The sequence below is a fragment of the Sclerotinia sclerotiorum genome, genomic scaffold (assembly GCF_000146945.2).
Source record: "Sclerotinia sclerotiorum 1980 UF-70 scaffold_2 genomic scaffold, whole genome shotgun sequence".
NCBI classification, from domain to species: Eukaryota; Fungi; Ascomycota; class Leotiomycetes; order Helotiales; family Sclerotiniaceae; genus Sclerotinia; species Sclerotinia sclerotiorum.
The window spans coordinates 981,543-995,462 of NW_001820834.1; the positions used below are offsets into that span (position 1 = coordinate 981,543).

At 41.2% G+C, this 13,920-nt stretch overlaps 7 protein-coding genes across 7 annotated transcripts; 4 read left to right on the forward strand and 3 right to left on the reverse strand.

Annotated features, from left to right (window-relative positions):
* Window positions 1–2,972: 2,972 nt before the first annotated feature.
* On the forward strand, window positions 2,973–3,277 carry SS1G_01465 (predicted protein; the record flags this gene model as incomplete). The annotated part of the gene is made up of 2 exons (XM_001597221.1): window positions 2,973–3,159; window positions 3,201–3,277. 2 exons carry the CDS (start codon window positions 2,973–2,975, stop codon window positions 3,275–3,277), a joined length of 264 nt encoding a protein of 87 aa, XP_001597271.1.
* Window positions 3,278–4,052: 775 nt separating this feature from the next.
* Window positions 4,053–4,333, forward strand: SS1G_01466 (predicted protein; the record flags this gene model as incomplete). The annotated part of the gene is made up of 2 exons (XM_001597222.1): window positions 4,053–4,070; window positions 4,172–4,333. The coding sequence occupies 2 exons, from the start codon at window positions 4,053–4,055 to the stop codon at window positions 4,331–4,333; spliced, it is 180 nt and encodes a 59-aa protein (XP_001597272.1).
* An 894-nt stretch (window positions 4,334–5,227) lies between these two features.
* On the reverse strand, window positions 5,228–5,419 carry SS1G_01467 (predicted protein; the record flags this gene model as incomplete). Its single annotated transcript, XM_001597223.1, has 1 exon — window positions 5,228–5,419. One exon carries the CDS (start codon window positions 5,417–5,419, stop codon window positions 5,228–5,230), a length of 192 nt encoding a protein of 63 aa, XP_001597273.1.
* Window positions 5,420–5,761: 342 nt separating this feature from the next.
* SS1G_01468 (predicted protein) lies at window positions 5,762–5,947 on the reverse strand (the record flags this gene model as incomplete). The annotated part of the gene is made up of 1 exon (XM_001597224.1): window positions 5,762–5,947. One exon carries the CDS (start codon window positions 5,945–5,947, stop codon window positions 5,762–5,764), a length of 186 nt encoding a protein of 61 aa, XP_001597274.1.
* Window positions 5,948–7,706: 1,759 nt separating this feature from the next.
* On the reverse strand, window positions 7,707–9,316 carry SS1G_01469 (predicted protein; the record flags this gene model as incomplete). The annotated part of the gene is made up of 6 exons (XM_001597225.1): window positions 7,707–7,843; window positions 8,031–8,162; window positions 8,269–8,293; window positions 8,360–8,419; window positions 8,627–8,683; window positions 9,257–9,316. 6 exons carry the CDS (start codon window positions 9,314–9,316, stop codon window positions 7,707–7,709), a joined length of 471 nt encoding a protein of 156 aa, XP_001597275.1.
* Window positions 9,317–10,637: 1,321 nt separating this feature from the next.
* SS1G_01470 (predicted protein) lies at window positions 10,638–10,993 on the forward strand (the record flags this gene model as incomplete). Its single annotated transcript, XM_001597226.1, has 2 exons — window positions 10,638–10,686; window positions 10,875–10,993. The coding sequence occupies 2 exons, from the start codon at window positions 10,638–10,640 to the stop codon at window positions 10,991–10,993; spliced, it is 168 nt and encodes a 55-aa protein (XP_001597276.1).
* A 715-nt stretch (window positions 10,994–11,708) lies between these two features.
* On the forward strand, window positions 11,709–13,629 carry SS1G_01471 (predicted protein; the record flags this gene model as incomplete). The annotated part of the gene is made up of 5 exons (XM_001597227.1): window positions 11,709–12,233; window positions 12,295–12,669; window positions 12,745–13,090; window positions 13,189–13,419; window positions 13,538–13,629. 5 exons carry the CDS (start codon window positions 11,709–11,711, stop codon window positions 13,627–13,629), a joined length of 1,569 nt encoding a protein of 522 aa, XP_001597277.1.
* Window positions 13,630–13,920: the final 291 nt, after the last annotated feature.

Sequence of the window (13,920 nt, forward strand, 5' to 3'; positions counted from 1 at the left end):
TTTTCTTTTCTTTAGAAACTATACAGATGAAAGGCAAGATGCGACTATCTATATATCTCTAAATCGTTGCATTTCTGGTCCTTATAATTAGGTTTAATGTGGAGTGCATCAAGGGCAAGTGTTTCTGTATACAAGAAGTGGACAAGGATGTAAACGATAAAGGGAATGTATGTGTATATAATTCAGTGATAATGAGGAGCTGCTTTGTTGGATTCTGTATTCACTCTACAGATAAGAAATAATATCATAATCCAAAATGCAGATGGATGAAAGAAGTCAATTTTTCTATCTGCATCCCGTGTTTATCAAACATACACTAAATGCCAAGATTAGGCGAAATTTTCTAGTAGATTCAGGAATTGTCTTGAAGAAGTTTATAGAAGAATTATTCTTTTACATTTGTCTATATCTTCGAGACCCAGGATTCGATTTCAGAGGCGTACCTTCATTGTCAATTGGATTTTCAATATTTTATCGTCTAACTTAAAGAAATGCTACCTTTGTCTCTGTCACTGGTGAGAATAACGTCATTTATTAGTTACCATATCTTTTCTCAAGGAAGCGGCATAATAAGACAGATTAATCGACTAGATGAGCCAAAATTTTATTGGGTATCCCTAGTGAGAAAGTAGCTAGGCAATTCTAGCAGAGTAACATTGAGTATATTCGGATTGTAAATATCTTTTTTCGTTTGGGATGGAAGCTGTTGATGGAGTAGATGTTTATATAGATAAGGGAATCATAATTTTTGTAGTACAGACGCTAGACGACTGAGTATCAAGGATGTAATATTTAGGGCAGTGTTTTGATCATGAAAGTGATCCGTAAACTGATTATTACCAACAAGATGTTAAACAATCCTCATATATCGTCATCAGAAGTTGATCTGAAATTAATATCTGCTAAACATGTAGGCTCAGCGCAATGTGTGAACTCACCGTAAGATAGATCATAACCAGTACTTGCTTGGTTGTTCATTACTGACATGTTGATATAACTCTTTGGCATATTTAAAAGATTTAAATATTGGCTCGCCTCAGATCTTGCAGGTAATTAGTGGGTACGATCAATGAAGTTGGTCATTGGTATGCAAATCATGCACAAACACTTCGAGATTCACTATAATATAGGGTCATTCAATATGATATTTCTTATAGATTCTGATTACTTACTCTATATAATATAAGCTTTTATAAGTATAAATGATCACCAATTTTTTTTTAATCTCGCATATATAAGTAGCGAATACTCGCTAGACTTACTATAACACCTTCGCATTTCCATCACAAATAATAAAGATACAATGCAGAATATCTACTACTAGGCATGCAGTCTACTTGTCCGTGCATAAAAGCTACAGATACTTCTCGTGAATGAGAAATAGGATCGATATCATGGACATAATGAGAAGAGTCGACTTGACATTGCGCGCTGAATGCTCAAACTCGTGTGTAAAAATAGGATTAAGAATAAAGCTGTACATTGATACATGAACAAAACCCAAATATTGCTATACGAATTTTGTAAGGCATGCTGTGTTTTCCTGCCTTCTAAACCCCTAGCTGTGGTGGTAAGGCCCCTCACTTTCAGATTTTGATATAGCCACAACTATCAACAAAGCATGATTTCGCTTTTGAGGAGAGTATAAAAGTACCGATTTAGTGAGTTGCGACTGGCTGAAATGAATGACTGAGCTTTTGAGAACGGGGGTAAAAGGTTTATCCCTACAAGCTTGTCCAAAAAAAACCTTTTAATCATTTCTCATTAATTTACCAACAGATTCCCGATGGCAATGATGCCTAGTTCCGAGTTTCTCTTTAGCGTCCATTACTGAAGGACTTTTGATGCCATAATGCGAGCTGATGTATTGAATAGTTGACAGAGGCATTTGGATAAATTACGACCATGTTATTACTATGGAACCAGAATAGAGACTTTGACAATCTGGGCCGAGCTACCACTTATTAACTCTAATACAGATTAATAACCAAGTGTAAACATGCTCTTAGAAGTTCCAAAGTGTTGCATCCGAAGAATGCATATTTTTTGTCACTATGATTCACCGCTATGAATTAATGAATGAAGTTAACCTGAAGCTTCGGAAGTAAGTTCACGAACACACTCAAGCTTTTTCATAAAGCTCAACAATTCGAAGATAAAGGAGGAACAGATTATTGTAACATTTCAGACTTGCTTAGAGATCATAGATCTTAACGAGACGGACTTCATAGCATAGCCGCTGGAGGTATTCAGTCATGTTAGCCCAAGTACCGGGGTACTATTGTTACGAACCATTGCTGCCATGTTGATATCTCGCTTTGAGCGTTTGTAAGAAGTACCTTGAAAGTACTCGAGATCCTTTGACCGGCCTAAGAGCCTAGATGAATCCGATTGAGACTGACGAAGTGAGTAGGAACTCTATGAGTCGCCAAACAACGGGTGATATACGCATGTAACGTTTATATTCTGAGGCTTCATGTAAAATAATTAACCTTGCGTTTGTGAAGCTGGTAAGTCTTTTGCGTATTTCCTGACGACCGAATGTGAAAAACAAGCCAGGGGCCACTGAGATTGAAGAAACACGGGAATGCAGGTTGTGACTACCTCCTAGGTGTGACTTTTCTCATGATCATCAGCAGCGTTATCCTCTGATCTTGGGGATCGAAGAGCAACCAAAACCAAATTCTTAAGGCTTTATGATTCGCATTAAATCATCATACTTTTTGGAATCCCTAGGACCTGGTCGGAAATGCAGAGGAATTCCCACTCCTCCACAAACGACAAGGATTATCTAGGTAATTGAGTGGATCATAGAGTTGCCATGGGTTTTAAGACATGCAACAAAAACCATGAAGGATACCGAAAGGATTCATGATATGAGAAGGTTAGTCTTGTACGTTACAATGAAGGGGGTAATGATTGGATAACTCGGTTAGTTCGACCATTGACCATGATGTCCTTGGCGTAAGAATATGGCGATATCCATGCGACTGGTGCGCGAAGTCAGGGCCGCCACCAAATATTGCCAAACACTTCGGAACTTGACGACTGCAATGGTTGGTTGTCCTATGTGTGCTACGTTTTGGCAAAAAATGTTGATGATGTTGATATCGGGATACCTTTACATCCTGATATTTAATGGTGCATACTCGTATAACTGTAAGTATTTTGTACCAATGACAACTAGCCACTTTATCCAGATTCCAACTCCATCATCAAGCAATGCAATTGGAAAACCTTAAATTCTTGGGTAACACTGCGACTTGCAACAAAATGAACACTTCTCAAACATTACCAATTATTTGGGTCGTGCACATGATCGTCGACGTGTTAACGGAGTACACGGGCTATGATGTGGCATGGCTGACAGCACAACGTCGAAACCTAAAAATGCAGTGACCACTTGCACTGGGAAAAGGGAAAAGAAAGAGAATTAATTAAGAGAAATGAATGGAAAATTCCGTTATTTCCATAGCAATTGAGATGTGCAACAAACATGGGAAGTTTGTACTTAGGGCTTAGCAGGTAATAATTTATCATTTCCGATTTGTGGGAACAAAATAGATTGAGGCGTTCCTGATGGAAAGAAATGTGCAGCCGAAATGTACTCCAGTATCCATTCAGGTACGATCGCTCGGATCAAGGGAATCGAATTATGAGGAGCCAAGTGAGTAGATTTTAAGTCGAAAGGGATAAAGTTGAAGCCTTAGAGTGTCCCGAGAGTTCTGCCTTTCACGGTGCTTGTGAAGGAGCTCGACGAATGTTTCAGTAGACGGAGAACATGCATAAATCCGGAAACATCTCCGCGGTTTTCCAACTGACCTTGGACCAAGTGGTTGGGAAATGTGAAGACAATTTTGGAGAATTTGACATGTGATATGTGATACCGTCTCAACGAAAAGGAGCAGTTATCCTGAGCACACGAATTTAAATCACTGGGCAGTTTGAGGTTAATATGACGTACGGGAGTAACCTTTTAGCCCACTCCTAGCTGTGAGTTACCCTTGGCAAATAATCCGATATGCAACAAAAGATTTCTCCCGTGATCGAAAATGTCCATTCCAGATTATGTATGTTCAACAGGAGTACCGAAAGGCATATAAATTTAGCTTGTTTTCATGTGTGGCGCGATCCCTTCATGAACTAAAATGGTGTGGTTGTTGGATCGCAGCTCGGAGTGTTGTCTCCTTGGATCTCAACCAAAGTTAGGAATAAAGTCAAGCTGACTCTCATGGCCTTTATCCAATTGGGCTCGAAACTTTCGTTGGGAATTCAGACGTGCAACATTGATGTCGCTCTTGGATCTCATCCCGGAGATACTGTCCATGGCTGACTGTGCTTGCGTTCCAAGATTCTATCTAAGTCGCGAATGAACCTTGGGTGGCTTTCGTTGCTGGTACCTCTCGAAGGATTCCTGGCTTTGTTATAGTCTAGAATTCCATGACCCAGTTAAAATGTTGAGGATTGCGACGTGCAACATTTACCTTCCATACTCCTCACTCGTGGTTGTGATTGTGATTGTGAATTTTATTGTTGTGTTGAATATTTTCCATTTTTTTGGAACAATCCAATTTATTTTCGATAGCATGATTGGCGCGCTTACTAATACTCAGATGACTAATGCAGGGGGAACATTTCACCCATCTCAACTAAAGAACGTGGAACATAAAACAAACGTACCGAATGTACTGCACACACAATGCACATCGTCAAACCATCATTATTTCTGACTATGTAGAACGATTTTTATGTGATGGGCGAAGGGAAAAGCCCATTCTTCTTTAGATTGCGTTATCACACAAATCTAGGATATACTGCTCAGGAACCCTGCGAGCCGAAGCCTGACGAATGCGGCTGGTCAAAGGACATGCGCGAGTCATTTACCACAGCTCAAAAAGGAGAATTGCAGCCATCTCCCCGAAGGTCACGGAGTTATTCACGTCCGCCTTCGTTCTTGTCAAAAGAAGGATGGAAACGTCTCGGTTGGGATAAATGAGACGTGTAACAGTGTATACCAGCAGTGTCAGCCTTGCATTCCGAGCACGAAATCCAGGAGGTGGTGAAATTTAAAATCGAATCTGTGTCTGAGTCTGGATACCCGCTTCATTGACAATAACATGACTCGTTGTCATGCCATGATTACTCGGGGTTTTTGCCAAGCTAACGCTCAAAACGGTCTTGCCTCGCACCGCTTTGAAATGAACCACTTACAAGAGAAGGATACGAGTCAGCTTCCCTTGTATATGTCCCATGAACATAGTCTCTCCACTCGCAATCTCGGCAATTTTCGACGATCATTGAACATGGCTGGAAACTGCTCGTTGATGTCGAAGACTCGAGGCCATTCGGAACCATCGGGACATGGGCTGACTTCAGGAATTTGACAGCACACCGAGAGTTTTTCCTCGAGCAAGCACATACTAGAACAAAAGAATGTGTCGTCGCAAAGATCCCGTTGTTCAGCCTTATCTCCACACAGGGCATAGGCCGCCTACGGTAGCTTTCCGCAAGCTCCCCCCGGTTTCAAACGAGGTTTCCAAACCAGCAGCTGAAATGTGATCTTTCATGAGTCCTTTGCGCTGCAACACTGAACTTCCGCACTGCTGGAAATACTGACAAGATTGGGAGGTTTTGACCGTCGCCTTTATAGATATGCAGCAAGTCAAGATGCAGCATGGCAATAATGAAGCCTTCGCTTTCTCCAGCTTTACAATTATCCCAGTCGTCAGGTCGGATGCGATTCCATTCCTAGAGTTACTCCTTAGATGCCATGGAAAGTTTCAAATTTCCATCTGGTGGAGAGGTATCTAGGCATAGAATTGAGATAGCCGAATTTACGGGCTTTCAAGATGCCCATTGTAGTGCGACGAGTCATGAGATTGTCGTCTTTTTTTGTCATTTGCGTCGTGGCTACCCTAAGAACAAACGCGACATGCTTCTCGCTCATTTTCGCCGCATCGGGCTCACTCCTTCGCGGACACCATTCTTTTTATGGAATGATAAGAGCACAAATGGGGATAGAGCCGTGACAGCATTAACACATGCAGGTTTTGTTGCGTGTCTATCGCTCATTATTTCCCCTTAGCAGGATGTTTTGAAGAGACCAGTTTACACATATGCACAATTGTTGCACATCTTGCCTTCACGTCATGCCTGTCAGATACGCGGTTCATCCGCTCCCGCTGACATGCTGATCTAAAGTGCCATGAAAAATCACTGTGGCGGGTGCCGCCTAAAGGACAAGATGACTGACTCGAGGTCACCAAATTGTCGAATGATTTACACTCCACTTTCATTCCATCACAGGGGAGATCTTTCCGCAGTATTTAAGATTTACGGCTTAGAAGGCCTAGGATCCGTCCAACCGATCTTTGAAAACTCTCTGTTGCATATCTGAACCTGAGTCGCACTGACATGGTGGGGACATAAATCCATCGCCGAACTCCATAGCCTTGTGGAGATGTAGCTCGTGTAATCTCTTGCCGAGCAGAATTTCTATCTCGCAGGAACATTGTGGAGATTTCCAAGATTCGTACACATTCCTAGCATCAAAGGAACTCTTGTTGCACACCTACACATCCGAGCACTTACTCGCACCTTCTATCGTGTGGATATTATTTTCTTCTATCGTGGCCGTCTTTGCATTATTTATGGTTTGGGTTGCATGTCCGCAATCCTGAATGTTGACTCACACCTGTTTATGGTGGAACCTTCAATCTTTCCTGTATGTTTGTTGCATATCTAAATTTTAACGTTGACTCGCACCCCTATTTGTACTGGGGCTGCGAAACCAAATTGGTAATTTCAAAGAATTTGTTGCACATCTAATTTTTCGATCTTGAGTCGTGGTTTTCACTGTGTAATCAGGGTGGAGATTCTTGTCACAAGGACAGAGGATATCCACTTTCTATAGATTACAATCTCGAGAGACAGGTCCTCTGGAATAGATATTCTTACACTTGGTCGGCGTGCGATGTTTTACCCACCGCCGATAATTGGACTTGCACACTTACAAGCCACTCTCGAAATCACTCAAATTCTCACCAGCTTTTGAACTCCATGTCTATGCGAGTTACACCTTTCTACAACTCGTAATGCTATCACTGTGGCTCTGGTGGTAAATCTAATGTTCCGTCAGACAAGAAAACATTCCGCCACCCTCACATCGTCTCTGCGAGCCATCTTCGTACTTCTAGAGGCAGTGGGGGGTGTACGGTATAATGACCATTATAGAATAGTCCCGGCCTTGAATTTTATACCGCCCATCGAATGACCGTCCCTTCCAGCCAATATCTCTACCTACGTTCCGGCAATACTTCTTCGTTACATGGACACCTTACAATACCATTGAGCATTGGACAAGTCCAGTCACGGATTTACACCTGCAGACCTACGCCTCAGCTCATCGGGCTCGGATGTTATGACACTATATGGATATAAAAGGCATTCAATGAAGGCCAATAACGATAGCCAAGCGACGAGAATGGACTTGTTGGTGGCTGTAAAGACGCCGGGTAAATAACATTTTCGTTCCAATAATATGATTAATGCTAGACTCAACGTACACCATATCAAATACATCAATTCAAGCGCCAGTCTAATGAGTATGCTATACTCTTGAGTTGGAAATCTGAACTCGGTGTTCTATGCTATATCCACTTGATGGTTGGAGTCTTGAGGGGGTATCGCACTGTTCCCAATCCCCGTCATAAATAGCCTCTGTTGTAGACCGAATGTTTTGATTTAATCATCTCATCTTTAAAATCTCGGTCGGCAGAGACCTGAATTTCATGACTGGCATTATGCGCAGCATGCTGCTCATCTGACTTGCGTCTTAGTGTTTCTAGTGGTACCTCAATCGCATCTCAACATCCATCCGATCGAAGGCGAGATAGTTCGGAAGATGAGATATTTTTCAAACGCATTTTGGAATCTCATTAACAAAGAAAGTTTCATTTGAGAGTGAGTCATGAACTCTGGAGAAAAACCGTCATTGCTCTTCTGGACCAGGATTTCAATAACAAACATACCAACTTCCTCCTTTTCATACAACGGTGGCTCCTGGCCGTCCACATCATTCCTTGCGACTATGCTGCCTGGGTTGCCGTCATACGAATAGTGGATTTCCAGGAACGATCGTGATTGCGAGTGCCATGGACAAACTATGAGTTCATGGTGAATCTTAGCATTCACCGAAACTCTCAACACGGACTTGCCTATTTTTTGGCACTCATTCAAATAATTCACGGCAGGAGACATGAATCATACCTGCCGCGCCATCAAGGGTGATCAACTAAATTTCAGAAGGTCAAGGCGAGAAACGTGGAGATAATTATCAATAATTCTAGAAGAAAGTCACTCGTACAAAGGTAAGTAGCTTTTGCATACTAGCCCAGACGATCTCGTTGGCTGCCACGTTCTGGGTTTTTTGGATTGCTCAGCTTGGACGGACCCCACACATTGAATGATTAAAAGTTTGTTGATCGATGTTGATCACAGATTACCATTATTTTTACACTTTTTGGTGTGTTGCTAGATATCTGTATACTTATCTTAACACGAATAGATGGAAGTATCTCGCCAGGCCATAGTCTTTGTGACCAGTCTGTTGACTATCAAGACTTACAAGCATCCCGAGGCTTGATGAGCGACAGAGGGAATAATCTGCCATATCCTTCAATACCTAGTTTCATATCAGTGAACACAACACAAAGCTTTTATGCTTGATTTCAGCCCATGGAGCTCTCAGACGTCCCTCACTTGGAGTGTATATGACTGAATCCTTCTACTAACAAGTCGAAACGCAGATTGATCATGGTGAATCGAAGCACTCTCGAGGTTCGCCGATTCATTTGCGCTTGTGGTTAAAGCCTCGATAAAATTTCATCTGGAAGACATACATGACAAGGAAAGGTCGAGTCATACTGCAGTTGCATGGTTCTACATTCCACTGTGGATGCTTTATGGAATATAGCAACCTCAGAATTCACCTTCAGCATATTGCTTTGGTATCAACCTTATAGTCTTCTATGGGCCGTAAGTTGTTACCGTAGTATTATCTTTGAACTGGACGTATTAATGTCATCAAGCATCTTGGGTGCTGTTCCTAGTGCTGCATTCCCTCAAAATTTATTTCTTTCCTTAATGAATATGGGCTTATTACGAAAGAGTTTTTCATGAACAAAAGCGATTTATGATTGTATAGTGAAAGTGGAAAGTTTGGAACAGAAGTCGAGGTGATTTCTTTCTACTTTACATGCAGCTCCACAGGCTGGTTGATTATGTAGCTTTGAAGCCGGCGTAGTTCCGAAGTCATGCTGGAGCTCGTTGTTGATTCACTACTTGTCGAATTGCTCCTCAAGTATTAACCTCCCTTACAATTCAATTCATCTAGGACTAATCAAGAACCCCGCTTTTTTGACATCGAAAGTTCGATTCGTGAGAAATATAAACTATACACTGGTCAAAGAAGAGACCATAAAGTTGAAGTCGCAATTTAGACTGCAGCGATGTAGAAGATCCAAAGACCCGTCCGAAAGTGTTCGTTTCCTCTGTTCCCATGCACCTCTGGTAATGCTTACAAAGGTTTTGAAAATAATCTGCTCATACCCAGACTCGATTGAGGAGTGTAACTCAGCTGGTGATATTTATTGTTGTTGAAAGTTGAGGTTTGCTGGCATCATCTATTGTCATTATCAAAATTCGCTTCATCATAATCAGAGCATATCATGTCCCTGAAATATTTCAAGGCTCACATCACATATTTCCATGAGAGGCTCACAATTAAGCACTCCAGTCAAGATTCCTGGCATCTGCTTCCACCTAATGTTATCCATGAGGTTGATTATCTGTCCCATACAGAAAAGCATTCTTTCAGTTTGCGACTTAAAATATAGCAATCGCTCGGCTCAGAAAGCACTAGTTCGGGCTCATACACTGAATACATTGGTTTATTCACTAACTCAGCATTCTGCATTGGTTATCATTGGAATATGCATGATCGACTTTATTTGAGGGGTCTTTCATACACGATTGGCTTGTGATACTCAATCCCCGGGTTCTAGTGAATCCGTGAGCCTCATCATTCAGGGATACATGGAGTTATAAGAGATTCAAGTTTGTGATCTGGCTCCTATCTCTAGATATCTTTTTTTACCATAGCAAAAATGACCCTCCTAAAGTGAGGTTTTACCATCAGTCTCCATTTTCAGTAGAAATCGTCATGAGCGCATGATTGTGACTCTACAACCGTCTCTAAACGGGGTTTCTACCGCTGACGCTTGGCATATTCTCCAATAGATATGGCAGTGATCATGTGACCACTTACCCGCCTATGGTTCCACGAGCTATTATAAATGAGTCCATAGCTACCTTGGTAGTCTTTGATCTTTATACCCTTTTTTACTACTTTAAAAGGCTAGTTGTCCCGACCATGGCAATAGGTTAGAAGTAAAGATGAATTAGAAAACTTGGGATCAAAAAGATCAGAGAATTCCATGTTCTCAATTTCGACCAGTGTTGTTCAGACATCAGTCCACTTTTACTGTCAACACACTTCCCATTATCCCTATCGTTGAAAGCCACTGTTACTATGCGTTTGTGGAACCTGAATGGAGGAGAATTTGTCCCCCCTCGAAATGCGTTGCTTGAATTCTAAGCAGGGGCTTTGCGAGATGAAAAATAGTCGTATGATTAGAAATTTTGGATAGCTGCAGACTTTGTTCTTGAATTATTCTCCAAAGAAGTAAAACAATCGATTACCAAATAGTGAACCCATAATCTAATTGTGCAAGTTCATCGAACACCATCATAATTAAATTTAGCCGGATGGGCTCATCCATTATCTATACGCTTAACCTTGAACTAATAAGTAGTGATCGACCTAATCACTAGCGCCAATTGTGGAATATGGCGCACTTGTCCCTCGGTTAGTAATCCACGTTTCAGAAGGCTGAACTACAACTTGAAAATATCTGGGGGAGTCTTGGCATAAGCTCGTCTAAAAATAAACTGCCTAATTTATCAATCTGACATCTTCAATAGGCTGATCAATCGCACATCATGTAATGCTATTATCAGAGCCACTAAATATTGTGGAGCGAATGATTGATATGAAATTAGAGACCATCTTATAAATCTGTGGACCTCGCGTATTTAAAATAGTTGATTATTAAAAACAAAATCTTTATATGATAAAAATAGTCCAGTAGCCTATCACAAATCAATAACCTCTCATATTTTGATCTTCTAATCTTCTAGTAGTCTTAGCAAGAGGCTAGTTGAACGTTCTACAATCGTTGTATTTTCAGAATTGACTATCTGGGATGAAAGGCAAACGGCTAGAAAAGTAATCTAAGATTACATCATGTATCAGATGTATTTTGAGCATAACAAGAGTAATCAGCTCCTTTGCTACCACGGCGGCAGAAGATTTCAAATCCTTCCCATGATTCGGGACTTGGCATAATGAATTCTAGCAACCGAATTTGAAGGAAACAAGAAGTTTTGAGGATATAAAAGAGTATGAATCTCCATGGATTCTAATCTTCATTCATACATCATTGCACATCTTTTCACAACATTTCATTATCAATTCACTTTTCTTCTGCTTATACGATATCTTTATTTCCTTGACTGAAGACATATCCATTCAGTTTTTCTCTCTATTCTCTCCAAAATTCACACCCTTTCCTTCCTAGTATATCAAAATGCACTCCCAACAGTCCAAAACACTCCTCGCTCTCCTCCTTTCTCATGTCCTCACAATCTCCGCATCTCCCGCTTTAATTCCCATCAAAGTTCGCCAGGAGCTTGCTCCTGTCCCTTCAAACTTCAATCCCGGAACTTTGGCCGTCCAACCTAACAATGGCGGTGGCACCTCCGACGACTGCGGTAGCGGTCCTATCACCCTCGATCGCGATACATGGAATAGCCGTAACGTAGACCAAATAATCAACGATATGTTTTCATCCCGAATGTCTGATCCCAGTTTCGATTTCCATCAAGAATTTGGTAATAAGTATAACGTGGATTTCTACTGTCCAAATAGTTTCGATAATTGCGAAACTACACCACCCAGTTGTAGCTCATTGAATGGAACAGTGACGGAAAAAGAACAGGGATGGTTGGGTATTAAGGCCATGATGAATGTGCAGCAAATGTATTTGCAGTGGGAGAAAGTGATGAGTAACTCGGTTGATACACTTACACAGACGAGTGTGGATTTTCAATCTGTAAGTCCTATGCTTCAATCCCCCGAAATCTATGGAGTTAACTAACTTATTTCCCCGTCAGAACTTCGCTCCCACCACCCCAGGTGCAAAAGTCAGCGCCAAAAACACCGTAACCGTCATATCCGGCGGCCTCGCCATAGCCGCCGTAATCGGTACCTTGTGGATACCTGGCGCTGCTGCATTCACACTCCCCGTCCTCGGTACACAAATCACAGCCGGGATGCTAACAGTCGGTGCTGGAGTTGGTGCCGGAGTTACTACTTTGGCAGGCACTATTACCAATGATGTGCAAGATGGTCAAGAATCGGATGAGCTTAGCGTGTTGCAAATCTCGGATCTCTTACCGGCGATGAAACAGTTGGCGTTGAGTGGTTTGGAGTTTTCACATAATGGGACGTTTAGTAATGGGATGGTGAGTGGGAATAGTGTCGGGAATGTAAGTTCATCTAATTATATCAACATTTAATCTTTATTAAAGATACGAAAGAGAACTAACATAAATAATCAACAGATGAAAGATCTTCTCCTCGGTGGTGCATTTTCCGGTTCCGATATCCTCCAAGCATATGTTGGTGGTGAAAATGGACTCGATGGATTATTTTCCCGCTACGCAGCTATCCAACTTCTTCAAGCATATTGGGAAGCACAAAATGCTTTTTTCATCTATATTCCCGATGTTACGAGTAATTGTCAAGGTTGGCATGGAAATACAGGTGGAAAAGATGCTGGTGATCCAAGAAGATATTGTGGTGAAAAGGGCATGATGATTTTAGCAGGCGTGGATAATAATTCGAAGTTTTCCGCGCCACAGGGAATTGATAATGGGAAGGTGGCTTCAATTGGAGGATTTAATATTCGTGAGTTATTTCTTTTCTTCATCAGCTTCATTCATTCATTCATTCCTCTCCTATTTTTTGTGTTGGATGTATGAACCTTAGACTAACGATATCCAAAGCCCTTCAATCCCTTTATGAAAGTACATATAATATGTACACTGGCCATGGTCTTGATTCCTACAAAGATCTCCCTTACCATCTTAACAATATAGCACAGGAATACGTCGGTAATAATGATGCGAATAAAGCATATACAACTGCCGGATTCTTTACACTTCCAGTTTGTGAATTGAAGGCAGAAGATTGGAAACAGAGTGATAATATGCATAAGAGTCCTCCATGCGATTGTTGTAAGTATTCCTTTTTCTATTTTTTTTTCTATTTTCCTTTTCTTCTTGAATTGAGGAATTGGAAGCACAGAAGAATGAGCGGATTCTGGGTATGGGATTCCTGCTAATTTTTGCATAGTTTGTGCACAAGATGCTTGGGGTCATAAATTCATAGATTATGCTTCTCAGCCGATTAAGACTTGGCTTCAAGGTTGTCCAGCTTGTTCTTAGGGGGTTTTTCTCAGTCATCATTATGATTGTTGGACACTGACGGATTGAGGTTCTGGAGTAGTTTGGTTGTTGATAATTTGTTCTGAGTATGGGGTAAGATACGGAAATGAGAGGATTCTAGGAGCCTGTTGGTGATGGTGCATTTTAGCTTAGCTAGATTTTGGTTTTTATCTTTATGTCTGTCGTTATTATATTCTTATGATTTTATCTATACAATATCTCGATAGTCTCGCTTGGAATATGTTTTTTTTTTTTTTTTTTTTAACTGGAGGTAGGGTTTTTTGATGTGCA